At 34.1% G+C, this 14,707-nt stretch overlaps 1 protein-coding gene and 2 long non-coding RNA genes across 4 annotated transcripts in view; 2 read left to right on the top strand and 1 right to left on the bottom strand.

Moving 5' to 3' along the window:
• Positions 1–21: 21 nt before the first annotated feature.
• LOC115887370 lies at positions 22–1,001 on the top strand. Its single transcript, XR_004051067.1, has 3 exons — positions 22–164; positions 442–573; positions 636–1,001. It is a non-coding gene; the product is annotated as an uncharacterized LOC115887370 (long non-coding RNA).
• A 929-nt stretch (positions 1,002–1,930) lies between these two features.
• LOC115887359 (transcription initiation factor TFIID subunit 1) overlaps positions 1,931–14,707 on the top strand; it is a 58,449-nt gene continuing 45,672 nt past the window's right edge. Inside the window, exons 1-4 of the mRNA XM_030906779.1 lie at positions 1,931–2,194; positions 2,257–2,396; positions 3,903–3,964; positions 11,603–11,833. Coding sequence (XP_030762639.1) covers positions 2,046–2,194; positions 2,257–2,396; positions 3,903–3,964; positions 11,603–11,833 — 582 coding nt within the window. The 5' untranslated portion in view covers positions 1,931–2,045. The remainder of the gene's footprint in view (positions 2,195–2,256; positions 2,397–3,902; positions 3,965–11,602; positions 11,834–14,707) is intronic.
• Positions 9,577–10,806, bottom strand: LOC115887363. Of its 2 annotated transcripts, none has more exons than XR_004051058.1 (3): positions 10,745–10,806; positions 10,583–10,676; positions 9,577–9,731 (listed from the first exon to the last, which is right to left on the bottom strand). It is a non-coding gene; the product is annotated as an uncharacterized LOC115887363 (long non-coding RNA). The 2 variants fall into 2 exon arrangements; XR_004051057.1 differs by having other exon boundaries at positions 10,588–10,676.

Genomic DNA, 14,707 nt, shown 5'->3' with positions numbered 1-14,707 from the left:
GACGTCATGACTAATAGGCTCTATAGCAAGATTAGTCTGACGTCATTGCATTGAATAGGTTGGTAGCACCGTTGACGTTGAGACTCTGTTGACAGTTGATTGTTTCCAAACAAATAATTGTCCGGTGTATTTTTCCATTAAGAAAGTTTTAATTTAAATTATCAGTAAGTACGAATTACTTTAGACATTTTAACATTTATTTTATATTGTAGAAAATCTTGGCTTAAAATAGATGTACAATACTTGTGAGTTTGTTCTTATTTTATTTAACTATTTTACAATTTCAAAATTTTGAGGTTATGTATAATCCATTAAACCAAAGTATGAAACACTTTTTTAAAATCTGTATTTTACTTATTTTCAAGCCATAATATGATAGTTTATTAAAAATATACTACTAATTAAAATTAAGCTATCAGTTTAAAACTTTTTCTTTTTTAGATATGGTTATGGGCTTTGTTCCAGAATGTAAAACATTACAGCGAAAAGAAAACTTGTTCTTTTTTTCGTTTCCCAAAAGACCCAGTTCTTCTAAAGAAGTGGAGGTATACCGAAATGGATTTCACTTGTGAGGTAGGCTTATTTAACATTAAAAAGTAATAACCCATGATTAATTTTGAATGATCAAATTTTAGACGTGGAGACAGGAATCCAAGTCCATCTTCTTTGATTTGTTCATGTTACTTTAGTAATGGGGACAAAAAAAATATATCAACTTTATTTGAACATAATGAAAACAAGCTATTTTCGTTCCAATCTCCAGAGAAAAAGAAGAAAAGGTGATAATAATAACCACTGTTCATTATTTTTTTCTTTATGTTTTTAGAAGTTAAAACTTTTATAGGGTATGTAGTGTCAGCTAATCTGTAAGTGATAGAAATCAAAACCTTGTATATATCTATAACCTCTCTCAGACATTTGATGAAAATATACCTATAGACTGTGAACAACTCGGTTCTGAAAAACAACAACCGTCAACGATTTCTATTATTTCACTTCGATGAGAGCTTAACTTTATATTACATTTGTATGTATATCAAAAATTTTCTTAATAGAACAATTTTTTTTTTGTTAGGTTTTTAAATAAATTGAAAATTACATTTTCCCAAATTTTTATTTCATAAATATTAAAATTACCTAGTTCTTCCTTGTGTAAATATGAATAATCAAAGTGTTTGTCCCCCTCAGCCAACATGATAGGTAAGTAGGTTTATAAGACTTCATAAATGAACAGGATTAAGTGTTTTATATTAATATTATATTATCTACTACTTTAATATTATAATTATGTACTTCTAAATACTACTAAAAATATGCCAAAAAACAGTATAATCTTACAAGTATTATTATAGGTATACATTAATTACTTGTTTTTCCCCTAATAAAAATGGAATATAATGTTCCAAATAGAATTTGTGATTTTTTTGAGGGGGGTATAAATCTATGACTAAATATAAAAAAAGTGATGAAATAATGCCTTAAAATGTAAAAAAAACAATATGTCATAACCTCAGAAAGTTTAAAACAATTATTACCAAGTTGCTTTGAAAATACATACATCGGTTTTTCGATTGTCTTGTTTAAAAACCACAATTTTTTCAAAAAAGTCCACTTGGGTCACTAAAAAGCACTTTAAATATATAAAAATTAAAAATAAAATCTCTCTTATGGAAAATCACAGGCAAATTTTAATTGTTTGGAATCAAGCATTGCTCTGAAGTTAGCTTTGCATGCCTGCCAATCTAAATGTGACGTCACGACTAATAGGCTCTATTGATGCTTGATCAGAGATATAGACATAAGACATCTCTATAGCTCTTGTGTATGTGTTTTGTGTCTATAGCCGTGTCTATAGTCTGTGCCTGCCTCTGGTGCCTGCACAATCGAAATTTTTCAAAAACAACCCTGATTGACGTCACATTGTACAATACAGTACAATACAAAATAAAAATAAAATGCAGTGTTTGTGTTATTTCGTGTTACAAATTATTTGAATTGTTATTTTGAAGAATACTTTGGGACTTATTTTATTTTGCTTAATTATAATGACGGAGAGTGAAGAAGAGTATTTAGAAGATAGTGGTAACGGTGTAAATTTAACAGGATTTCTTTTTGGAAATATTGATGAATTAGGAAATTTAGAAAGCGATATTTTGGACCCAGAATCGCAGAAACAATTATCTCTGTTGGGAAAGTAATATAAAAAAGTTTATTATTAATATTTACCTGTTGAATAATAAACATACAATTGTTTAGGTTAGCATTTGGATCAATTTTAAAGGAAGTAATAGGCGAAGAAGAAATCCAGACTAAAACAGACTATGAGTATAGTTTTGCACAAAATGAAAATCTACATAATTTAGATAGCACTGACAATGCAGATCAGTCTGAAAATTGTAAGTATTCTAAACTAATCTTGGATGTACTTAACACCTTAGCTGCCGCGAGACATAAATCTCATCAAAACATAGGTCTAAGTTCAGCCTTTAATATAATATATTAACTTCAATAGGCCCATGTCATTCAATAGTGTATATAAACATATATAAATATACACTTCTGCAACTCGTAAGACTAGTCAGGAAAAAACAGAACAGGAAAAGTACTTAAACTCCTTTACCGAATAAAATACTTTATTCAGTAAGACTCTACAGTTTGTTTTTATATTCACAATTATTCTGATCCAAATTTGGCACAAATTTATAAATCTTATTAAAACTTTTTATGCCTAAGTATAAGATGGTGCAGTCTGACCCCGAGTTAGTCTTTAGAAACCAACCAAAATCTAGTCTCAAGAGAATGAAAATCACTATTTGAAATTTATATTAGTATAATACCGTATGGTCGAATAAAAACGGCGTCAGCGATGGCTATGAAATGAAGATCGCTGTCATTTTATATGCAAATTTATATGGGAAATGTCATCGATGTTCATTTCATAACCATCGCTGACGCCGTTTTTATTCGATCATACGGTATATAATCTTAAAGAACTTAACAACTTTATCATTCTTTTGAGGGGTACCCTGTATACAACAAAATGTGTCTGGGTACATGTACCAGTGCGATAAAAAAAAAGTAGTACAAGAATTAGTAGTCCCAGATAGAACTTGAATCCTGGTCTATAAGGATATCAAGAAGTGGATATCGTCGTCACTATGAAAACAATACAATTATGCCACCTAACTTTTTAGGCGTTACCATGAATTTGGTAATAATTGGTAGATATACTTGGCGAAATAAAAGTATAAAAAATTTACCTACCTTTTAAAAATGGGCAATTTTTAATATTTTATTATAGACCAGCCGATTAAATCATATTTTGTTGTACTACTTTTTTTTTATCGCAATGGTACCTTTATAAACCTTGCAACATTTCGGAATAAATTAGTGTTTCAATTACACTTTATACTTTTGTCAAGGGCTGTGTTCAGATATTCAGGGTAGATGCACTCTGGACATAAAATTTACATCCTTCGACATTCTAAAGCAAAGGATATTCTTATAGACAGCGACATCCTCATCTAATTTTAATATAGTGGGACAAGAACAAACAACTCTAGGTTGTTACGTCACGTCCAAATAGATTGTCGCCTTTAATACCTAAACGCAGCCATGGTATCTATAGAGAAAGCCTAATATTTAATATTTAGCTTATAAAACAATCAACTTTTGATTTCTAACCACAAGTTCTCTTCGCGGAAGACAATCAAATGTCAAAATAACATTTGTATTTGTAGAAAATTTTGAAGCAGTGGAAAAGTCAAAAGTTTGATAACTTTTTTCTAACTAATTGCGAGGTACTGAATGAAGCCTTAGAACCTTAGTCTTGAACCTGTATACTATATAGATTATGCAGAAAGTATATATTTACATAAATAAGTATGTTTTTTTATTATTAGATGATCAAAAATCTCCGTCAGCTGAAGATTTCTTTGACATCAATGAACTGGCAAATGAAGAGGTAATATATAATGCATTAGTTATTGATTAATAGGGCTTTGCTTTTATTTGTAGAAATATGCAGTTTGGGTAATTGTTTACTGATCGTTTTTTGCTATTGGAGATTTATATGTGTTTTTGCTATTGTAGATTTATTCTGGGCACTGAAATGTTCTATTTAAATATAAGGTATATGAATCTACTTGCGCTCAATTTGAATTTTTTTCTCTAACAAATACCGTATGATCGAAAAAAAACACGTCAGCGATGTCTATGAAATGAAGATCGCTGTCATTTTATATGGGAAATGTCATCGATCGTCATTTCACAGCCAACTGGACGCCGTATTTTTTTTCGATCATACGGAATATACAGTATGTCCTCGTGTTGTCTTTACAAGAGGAAAGTTAGGTTAGGTTTGAGGGCATTCATTATAGAAGTGTCTATCGGGAGACTTTCATCCGAGTTCTACGCATGCGCAGTAAGCAAATTTCTGTTGATGTTGCCAAATTGTGCATGTGTATTATTTTGAAATTAGATAATAAATAAATCCTTTTTTATAGGCCATAAAATCTCCCTTTTTAATATTATAATTTAATTTTCGGTAATTACCTAATTTTCTTTATAAAGTTTTATTTTTGTTTTACTTTTTTTATAAACTTTACTTTTTCTGCTTTGTCATTATTAAAATAGAAATTTTAAGTATAATTTTATTATTACCATTACCTACCTATTAATTTAAAAAAAAATAATAAAATCTGTTAAAATAAATTTATTGGTTTGAATGAGAATAAAATACAGAAATAGATACTTGTAAAGATGAAAATGAAAATACTATAATTTAATAATAAATAAATAAATAAGAAATTATAAGCTAATATTTTTTACCAAATATGTAAATCTAATGATATCTGAATAAATATATTTATAATTACTTTATTAAGATATATGTATTTAATCATGAAATTCTTGTGAATTAAGTACGTATGATAAAAAACGGAGTCAGAGATGGCTTGGAAATGATGAGCGATGAAATTCACTTACATATAAAAAAAAACAGTTACCTTTTTCATGCCAACTATGAAATAAACATTATTTTGAAAAATGTTGTTCATGGAATGGAACGCACAAGATAGAATAAAAATATTGTCAAGAAAAATGGCGCATCCGCCAGAAATTAAAAATGTATTACTGGTTGCCTGCACAACCGCAACGTATCCGCCAGAAATTAAAAGACTTTTTCAGGCGCCATCTTTTAGTCAAGTCGAGAAGTAAGGGAATCAGACAATAGAATTGTCTGGTATGAAGAAGTGCGCTTTCCGAGAATTGGGGAAATTTCGAGAAGCAGTCAATAGAGTATATAAGCCGGAGCCATCGACCACTGAGACAGTTTTTTGAAATTTGAATATACCGCGTGGAAATTGAAAATCGGACAATTTGGTGAAGGAATCTTATAAATAGTTAGTTGTTGTGTGTTATAAGTTAGTAATTGTGTATAAAGTAAGAAAAATAAATTCGTTAAGTATTTTATCGTGAGTTTAAATTAGTGGACCCACGGAATCCGTAACAATTGGTGTCAGAAGTGGGATTCAAGAGGATTTTAAGAAGAAATTAAGTGGATTGGAAGATTTTTAGACCGAATCAGAGTATTTTTATGGTTGGTACAAGGGAGCAAGCGAAGAAAATGGAGGAAGTAAGCAAATTATTGGGCGATTTTATGGAGAATATGAGAAGAGAGAAAGAAGAGGAACAAGACCGCCTACAGAAAATACTTATGGAAAATCAAGAAAAAATGTTAGAAGGTTTAGAAGCGCGTCAAAAGAAAGAAAAACAAGAAGAACAGGACCGGCTTGAGAAAATAATAGGAAATTTGGAAATTCGTTTGGAGGAGCGACGTCATAGAGAAAGACAAGAAGAACAGGACCGTGTTCAGAAAATTCTAGAAAATCAAGAAATTAGACAAGAACGGTTGGAGAAAATTGTTGAAGATTTAGAAGTACGTCGCCAGAAGGACAAAATTGAAGATCAAGACCGCATGCAGAAAAGTCTCGAAAATTCGGAACGAAGACAAGAGGCCCACTTCCAAGAAGTCGTAGAAGATCTGGAGGAGCGCCTTCAACAGAAAATGGAAAAATTAGAGATGGACATACAGAAGACCAAGGCACATGCAAGGACACCTGGCGTTCCTGGGACTGCGAACCTCAAGGCCCCCACCTACGATGGACAAACCACCTGGACGATGTACCACCGCCAGTTTGAAGCAGCCGCCGCTGCCAACGGATGGACCGACCAGGATAAAGCAGCGGCACTTGTCATCGCGCTGCGTGGCCCTGCCCTGGAACTGCTACAAACTATTCCTGCAGCCCAACAGCAGGAGTATGAGGCTTTGGTTGCTGCATTGGACAGAAGATATGGCGACCAACATCGACGTCAACTTTACCAGGCCCAGATCAAGACGCGCCTGCAGAGGTCCGGAGAGAGTCTGCAGGAATTTGAAGCAGACTTACGTCGGCTGGTACACCTAGCATACCCAGAAGCACCGGAAGGGTTTAGGGAGGAACTCGCTGCTCAGTGCTTTATTAGCGGACTGAGGGACAACGAATTGCAGAGGGCGCTGCAAATATCCCGATTTTCCACCAGCAGCGAAGCACTGGTCAGGGCGCTGGAAATCGAAGCTGCCTTTAGCGCCATCCCTAGGCCGAAGATAAGATCGGTAACGGTCGAGGAACAGCCCGAAAGCACTCACAGAGGTTTGGAGGAGATGTGTAAGAAAGTCGACAAACTATGTGAGCTACTAATAAACAGGGGAGTCAACAACACCCAGACAGAGAACCAGAGAAGATTCCAGGACATAAGGTGCTTTTAGATGTGGCAGGAATGGCCACATTAAACGGATTGCCGCGTTCAAATGCGATCCCGTTCACCATCCAGAGAACGTAGGCACCAGGAAAACTAAAAATCAGTCAATACTAAGGGGCAGTATTGACTGGGGAGAACAGAGCCCCAGGATTTTTTTCCATTAGAAGTCTAGGAAGAACCGCTGACAGTTTGGTGATCGACGGGAAAGTCAATGGAAAGGGAATCCGAATGACAGTGGACACTGGCGCTATGGTTTCGTTGGTGCGGGCTAACTCAGTGCAAGGATTGAAGCTGATGCCTCTGAGAAGAAGAGTATGTTTACGTACAGTTACGGGGGAAATGGCCGTTGTACGGGGAGAGGCTATCGTCGAACTGAAGTTAGGAAATTTGAAGTTTAAGCATAGCGTCTTAGTGGCAGACATTGAAGATGATTTTATCATGGGTATGGATGTGATCAGTCAACATGGTTTTTCGTTTGATCACCATAGAAACATCCTGAAAATCGGAAATGAGGAATTTTCTGTATCTAAAGAGAAGAGACCAGGAAATATGGAAGAAAGATCATCGAAAATTGTGATGATACCTGGTGATACCAAGAAGACTGTGTTCGGGAAACTAGAGAAAACCGTTGGGTGCCGTGTAGGACGGGTACAAATTATCGACAACGAACCGGATCGACGACGAGCTACCTTGGGCAAGAAAATGCAACATCGCGAAAGCACTATCAGAGTAAAGGAGTTTTAAACTTGGAACCGATGAACAGTGGACGACGACACAATTGAGGAAAGATCAAATGGAAGATCCAGACATCGGAGCAATACTACGGCTCAAGGAAGGTAACGGCGAGAGACCACCGTGGCAGGATATTGCGGACAGAGGGCTCGTTTTCAAAGCTCTCTGGGCTCAGTGGAATTCACTGGTTATTGAGAATGGATTGTTAAAGCGCACATGGGAAAGTGCGGATGGCAGCACAGTAACAACTCAGTTACTGGTACCAAGGAAGAAAGTTACCCAGGTATTGGAAGAAATTCACGGTGGTAAAACTGGAGCCCATCTTGGGGTAAACAAGACCTTGAGCAAGCTGAGAGATCGCTTTTACTGGGTGGATTATTGCGAAGATGTCAAGAAATGGTGTCGACAATGTAAAATTTGTGCAGCCAGCCAAGGACCAAGCACTCGATCTAGGGGAAAAATGAAACAATATAACGTTGGACTGCCATTCGAAAGAATCGCTGTTGACATTGCAGGCCCATTCCCTGAAACGCACAAGGGCAACAAGTACGTTTTAGTGGCGATGGATTATTTCAGTAAATGGCCAGAAGTTTTTGCCATTCCAAACCAAGAAGCATCGACTGTAGCTGAAGTATTAGTCAATAATGTCTTCAGTAGATTTGGAATTCCTTTAGAGCTTCACACTGACCAAGGAAGGAACTTCGAGTCAAGACTGTTCCAGAAGATGTGTGATCTGCTTGGTATTCACAAGACTAGGACAACAGCTTTACATCCGCAGTCTGATGGGATGGTCGAGAGATTCAATAAGACCATTGAAGAACATCTCTCGAAAATGGTGGATGAACATCAAAGAGATTGGGATCAGCATATACCACTATTCCTAATGGCATATAGAAGTGCAGTTCACAACACCACCGGACTTTCACCATCGAAGATTTTATTTGGTCGAGAATTACGGTTGCCTTGTGACTTGGTGTTCGGATCACCAGACGACAGCACCACGAACGTAGAGGACTACGCGGATGAACTGAAGGAAAGGTTATTGGGAATTCATAAGGCCGTGAGAAGTAAGATTACGCTAGCCAGTGACCGGATGAAAGCTCGTTACGACCTCAGAGCTAATTCTACGGGATTTCAACAGGACGATATGGTATGGTTATATAACCCACAGCGCAAGAAAGGGAGGTCCCCAAAGTTAACTCCAGCATGGGAAGGTCCTTATACAGTCATCAAGAGGATAAATGATGTTGTGTACCGGATTCAACGCAGCCCTAGAAGTAAGATGAAAGTAGTTCATCTGGATCGATTGAAGAGATACCAGACAGGAAACCTTGATCGGGACGATCAAATTTGAGAAAGGGGGCAATGTCAAGAAAAATGGCGCATCCGCCAGAAATTAAAAATGTATTACTGGTTGCCTGCACAACCGCAACGTATCCGCCAGAAATTAAAAGACTTTTTCAGGCGCCATCTTTTAGTCAAGTCGAGAAGTAAGGGAATCAGACAATAGAATTGTCTGGTATGAAGAAGTACGCTTTCCGAGAATTGGGGAAATTTCGAGAAGCAGTCAATAGAGTATATAAGCCGGAGCCATCGACAACTGAGAGAGTTTTTTTGAAATTTGAATATACCGCGTGAAAATTGAAAATCGGACAATTTGGTGAAGGAATCTTATAAATAGTTAGTTTGTTGTGTGTTATAAGTTAGTAATTGTGTATAAAGTGAGAAAATAAATTCGTTAAGTATTTTATCGTGAGTTTAAATTAGTGGACCCACGGAATCCGTAACAATATTAAAATTTTAATATATTGACCCAATGCCAAAAGAACTTTTTTTGAGAGATGTGTTTTTATTTCATGGCAACATATCTTATTATAGACAGCTCTAATTTCATTATCAATAGAATTAGACACAAATAAAACACTGTAGATGGCTACATTTGAAAAGAAAAAGTATTTTAATAAGATGAAACTCCCATAAACCTAGCCTAGGACACAGTACATTCTGTTTTCAAAATTTAAATTATAGGTACATATAAACAGACAAATTATGTCCTTAATATCCATTATTATAGGATCCATCTAATTTTGGGGCTTCCGATATACTCAACACTAGACTGATGCTTCTCTAGCCCTATTTTTTTCTACCTTTATTGCCGTGCTTCTTAATTCTTTGTCATGTCCAATTGTCCAAAATGTCTACAAAATATATAATATTATATTTAATTAATATATCTGTGATTTATAAATCATATTTTGTAATAAAACATCATGGCAAATATTAAGATAACTTAACATTTGTTTTCCACACCACAAAGCATAATAATATTGTAGTATTAAAACAAAAAATATAATAAAAAGTATCTTGTTAATCATTTTGATTTTTTGCATCATATCATAATGTAAATTTAATTCATTCAAATTAGAAACTTCGCCATATTGTCAAGATTTTCTTGGCGGTATTTTGACAACTTACAATAAATTACATAAAATAAAATAATGAAAATACAGAATATTAAATATTGTAATGTATTCTACAACATAGACCATCTACCTCCTAAAGAGTAAAAGATAAAACAAAGCTTATTAACTCTATCACTATTTTTTCATAAAAAAATATGTGCCTACATTTTTCTAATACAGTAACCAACAGTAACTTGATCTGTTTTAGAATTGATACAAAAATTATAACCACACCAGATAAACTGTTGAATGTTTAAATATTATTACTTTTGTCGCATTGATATCTGCTATAAGACTCTGTATAAATTAAAGTGGATTGCGTAAGTAGTTATTTAATGTTACCTCTTTACTAGATTTTACCAAAATTTAGAGTAATTTAAGTAACATAAGTCAGAAATGATAAAATGAATATGTTGTTGCCTGCAAATAAATAAAAAATTAAACCGCTTGGATGTAATGACATGATAATTCAGATATAGTATTCATAAATTTAAAACCATCAAATAAGAATATTAATAAATGATTATGAATTTATGTTTTTAATGTATATGAATGATAATATTATGATCCGATCACAATGATAATACCTTACTTCGTAATCTCCATTAAGTATCTTTCCTCTATTTTACACATAATTCACATCATTGGAATTTTGATATTCGTCAATATAAATCTAAAAATCTTAAAATATATAATTAATCATAGAATTTGTATTGTTACTGTACCAAAGATACTGTTGCTACATTTACCTGAAATAGGAGAAAATCGAGTAGAATGATATCATAACTCCATGCTGCTTTTGAAGATGCGCTAAAAGATCTTTATCAGTAGGAAAGGATACAAAGCAGCCTTCTAAACATTTATAATGTATTTAACTGTCCTTTATACACAACTTCAGTGAAAAAGAGATTAGAAAAAACAAGGTTAGAAAAAATATAAAATAAATATAAAATTTATATTTTTTTTAATTATTATTTTTATTTATATAAATATAAAATTTATATTTTTATTTAATACTATTTAATAGTATTTATAGAAATATGGTAACATCTGCTACCTGCGCATGCGTAGTATCAATGATGAAAGTCTCCCGCTAGACACTTCTTTCATTATTATGCATTAGACGGCATCAAGGTTTAAAAAAATAAACACATTTTTTTAAGATATTTTAGGGACCGATATTCTGATTTAAATGAGATTCGGGGTGCCTATATTCTGCCAAGTGCTTTAATATTTGACTTTTACAAAAATCAAGAAAAAGTATGGGTGAAAACTACCCCCACCCCTACCATACATTTTCCAAATTTTTTAAATATTTTCCAGCTCCACCGACAACTGATTTTTTTTCGTTAAATGGTCCTTCTAGTCTACATATATAAAATGCTAATGTTTATCTGTGTCGTCTCTACTGAAGTAACGAATTACTCTAGAAAGTTGCTTTTTTTACTAAAAGATAGCTAATTGGCTCTTCTAAAAACTATCATCGCCGGATTTTTTGTTTTTCATTTAATTAAAAAATAATAAAAAGTATTTTTTTCCTGATGTCGTGGCGGATGCGCCATGCTTCAACTAGCATTATTATAAATATATCATTTTTATTGTTCTAGGATCCACCCTCCTTAAATGAAATCAATGAGATTAGCTACGTGAAAGAGTCGAAACTTGATGAAAAACTAATGCCACCTCCTGCAATCCCCGACGGTTCATCATCTAATGTTTTAGAAACAGCGGAAGGAATAGATAAGAAGAAATTGGATACACCACTTGCTGCTATGCTACCCTCAAAATATGCTAATATTGATGTCACCGAATTATTTCCTGATTTTAGGCATGGAAAGGTAATGTTCAAGTAATATATAGTCTGTCCAGTGACAAAATCCTCGACTTGCATCCTTAATATTAAATTTTATCGTAGTTTCTTTTATTTTACAAAGAAATAGGTTGGTACAGTTTGAAGACAAAATAGCCTAAAGGGTCCCGGAGATGATCAATAATATTGTCAATGGTACTCATTGATGCACCTAATTGATAGTGTAGGAAGCGATTGACGCCATTGTCAATCGATTGACGGAGATTGATAGCATTTTTGATTGAAGCACATTGACGGTGATCATTGACACATCGCAATTGAACGTGTAATTGGGAAATTGACAATCGTTCAGACAGTTGTTTACCAGACGGCAACAATGACGGACACGGGTGATACGCCGCAGGGCTCTGTGGAACCCGGAAACATTAATCCTCGGGTTCACTATTTCGCAGAAATTGTAGCAAATGTTCATGGGTAAAGCGGCTTTTCAATTTATACCATATTTTTTAAAATGATATACCATATTTTGACCAGCGCCTCCTCCTCTTGGCTTTTTCCTTGGCTTTTTTTTGTCTGCAAACAACTACAGTTAAGGCCAGAAAGGCCATATCTATATTTAACATCATTATATAAATAATAAACCACCCGACTGGTAAGAAATTCATTTAACAACTAAGTAATTCATGTGTTCATTGAACCTCCATCAATCGCAATTGCAATTAAAATCATCAATTTTATTGACAATATTATTGACCGTCCCAGGGCCACATAAAGCTTGTTTCATGTAGACGCGAATCGCGAATTGCGAAAAGCGATTCGCCAAGAAATATTCGTAAAATTTGGACCTATTTCATTAGTCGCGACATTTCATTTTTGCTCCACTGAAAGTTACCAAAAAAAATCATAACCTGAGATAACTTAATTTGTTTTATACATATTTATTCCTGTTTACGATCTGTATTTTATATTTTATAGCATGCAATTTGAGTTTAAAATTGTTTAATGATTATGAATATCGATTACGATTGTGGGATTGCAACAGAATAAGGCGCAAAATTGCCATTTACTTATTGTTAAAACGTAGAAGAGAACGGGTTTATAGCACAGGTTTATAGGTCATTTATGGGTCATTTGGGACATGTAAAATATTTAAATTTCGTAAGGAACAAGGTGTTTATCGCAATTTAATTCAAGATATGAGGACAAAAGATGAGAAAAAATTTAGGAATTTTCACAGATTGTCTGTACAGGAGTTTGATAACTTGGTTGAAAAATTGTGACCATGTCAGAGACCATCAAAAACATATTATGCACGAGAACCCATTTCAACTGAAGAAATCATAGGAAGAAATGCTTTCAGTTACTTTGTGGCAGCGTCGTCAAAATAATCGATAACCGGATCACAACACCATTCTGCGCAAACGCGAACCTTAAAATCGCGCGAATATCCGCAAAAAGTTGAAAACACTAACTTTCCCGCCCCCCAAATTTTAAATCTTGCGAATCGCCAAAATCTTAAAATTTCTGACAGCGCCGCCATGATCTGTAAAATTGGACCAATGAGAGCAGTTTCGTAAAAGCGATTCGCGATTCGCGTCTACATGAACAACGCTTAAAGAGCTGACGACATATATAGAGAACATATTTTAGGCAAGCTAGAATAACTAAAAATGTTTATTAACTGGTGAACCCAGAATCCTAAGTCGGGCAGAGGGGTTGCGGGTATTTCGCTACTGCGCCATCCATGACATTTGCAAAAAAATAAATCCAAAAAACATCCTTTAGGCAACTTGAAATTTGTTTTTTTTTCAAATTTTAGCATCTGTTTAACTCAGAAATAAGTATGCCAGACTTTTTTTTCGGGTTTAAAGTATATCCCGACCATCGCAAATATGTTTAATAATTATACCTAGAAAATATACTTTAGGCATTCTAAATTTTTACAGCGTGTTTATCAGATAATATTAAAAAAATGTGTTAATTGCCAGACGAATTCAACGGGTTTTAGAACGCGATAAGAAAGTCTTATGAGTATCTATAAGCGCGAGAAGATAGTTTATTGAGACTCGTCGGCAGGAGACGCGGGTGACGTAACAGTATTTTGGAGTACTTAAAATTTTTCTTTTTTTTTAAACAGCGGCTGACTGCCCGCTAAGACTTTTGCTCAGAGGTTGACTGTTTTTGTGTGTAGAAAGAGACCGTTTAGGGAAGTCGCTTACTCAGCCGCTGACGGTCCCTGAACGTGCACAATGTATTTAAAATTTTACTGACAAATGATTACTTCAATATATGAAAAAACTTTATAAAACTGAAAAAATCTAATTGAGTTATTTTATTAAAAAAAAAAATAACGGTGTATATTAATACACCAAACCAAACCAAACCAAAACAAACAAAGGTGTATGTTAAAAAAACACGTAAGGTTAGCTTTAATCTTATTTTTTTTAACCAGTACCTTTTGACTTGTGTCTACAGTATAAAAATATATTACTATTTACCTATAGTGTGGTATCTCTATTACACAGCTACTTCAGTTTTAGAACCATATACGAGATGGTATACAAACTTTATTGGTTGCTAGTACAACTCTTTGGACACCAAATATTAACTTAAGAACTGTGCTCTGGGTCTACACTTAATTTTCCTACAGCCTAACCTAACACACGTAATACACAAACCAAAATGCAAAAGCAATTCGGAAATATTTATTATTTTCCAGCATATACATACATATAACTAAAATATACTCAGTGTTCCTTATTTAACCCCGTGTGCAGTTTCTGTGCCGTAAGAGAAATACAACATAACCCAGCTCCATATTAATACTGTATAAGTCTATTTCACCGATATCGATTGAACTGCGATTGCGCCAAACTCTGATTGATTGTTGTTTTAGTTCTGT

Source organism: Sitophilus oryzae, unplaced genomic scaffold (genome assembly GCF_002938485.1).
Source record: "Sitophilus oryzae breed Bouriz unplaced genomic scaffold, Soryzae_2.0 scaffold_562_pilon_pilon, whole genome shotgun sequence".
Lineage (NCBI taxonomy): Eukaryota > Metazoa > Arthropoda > Insecta > Coleoptera > Curculionidae > Sitophilus > Sitophilus oryzae.
This window is presented reverse-complemented; position numbering and strand designations above follow the sequence as displayed.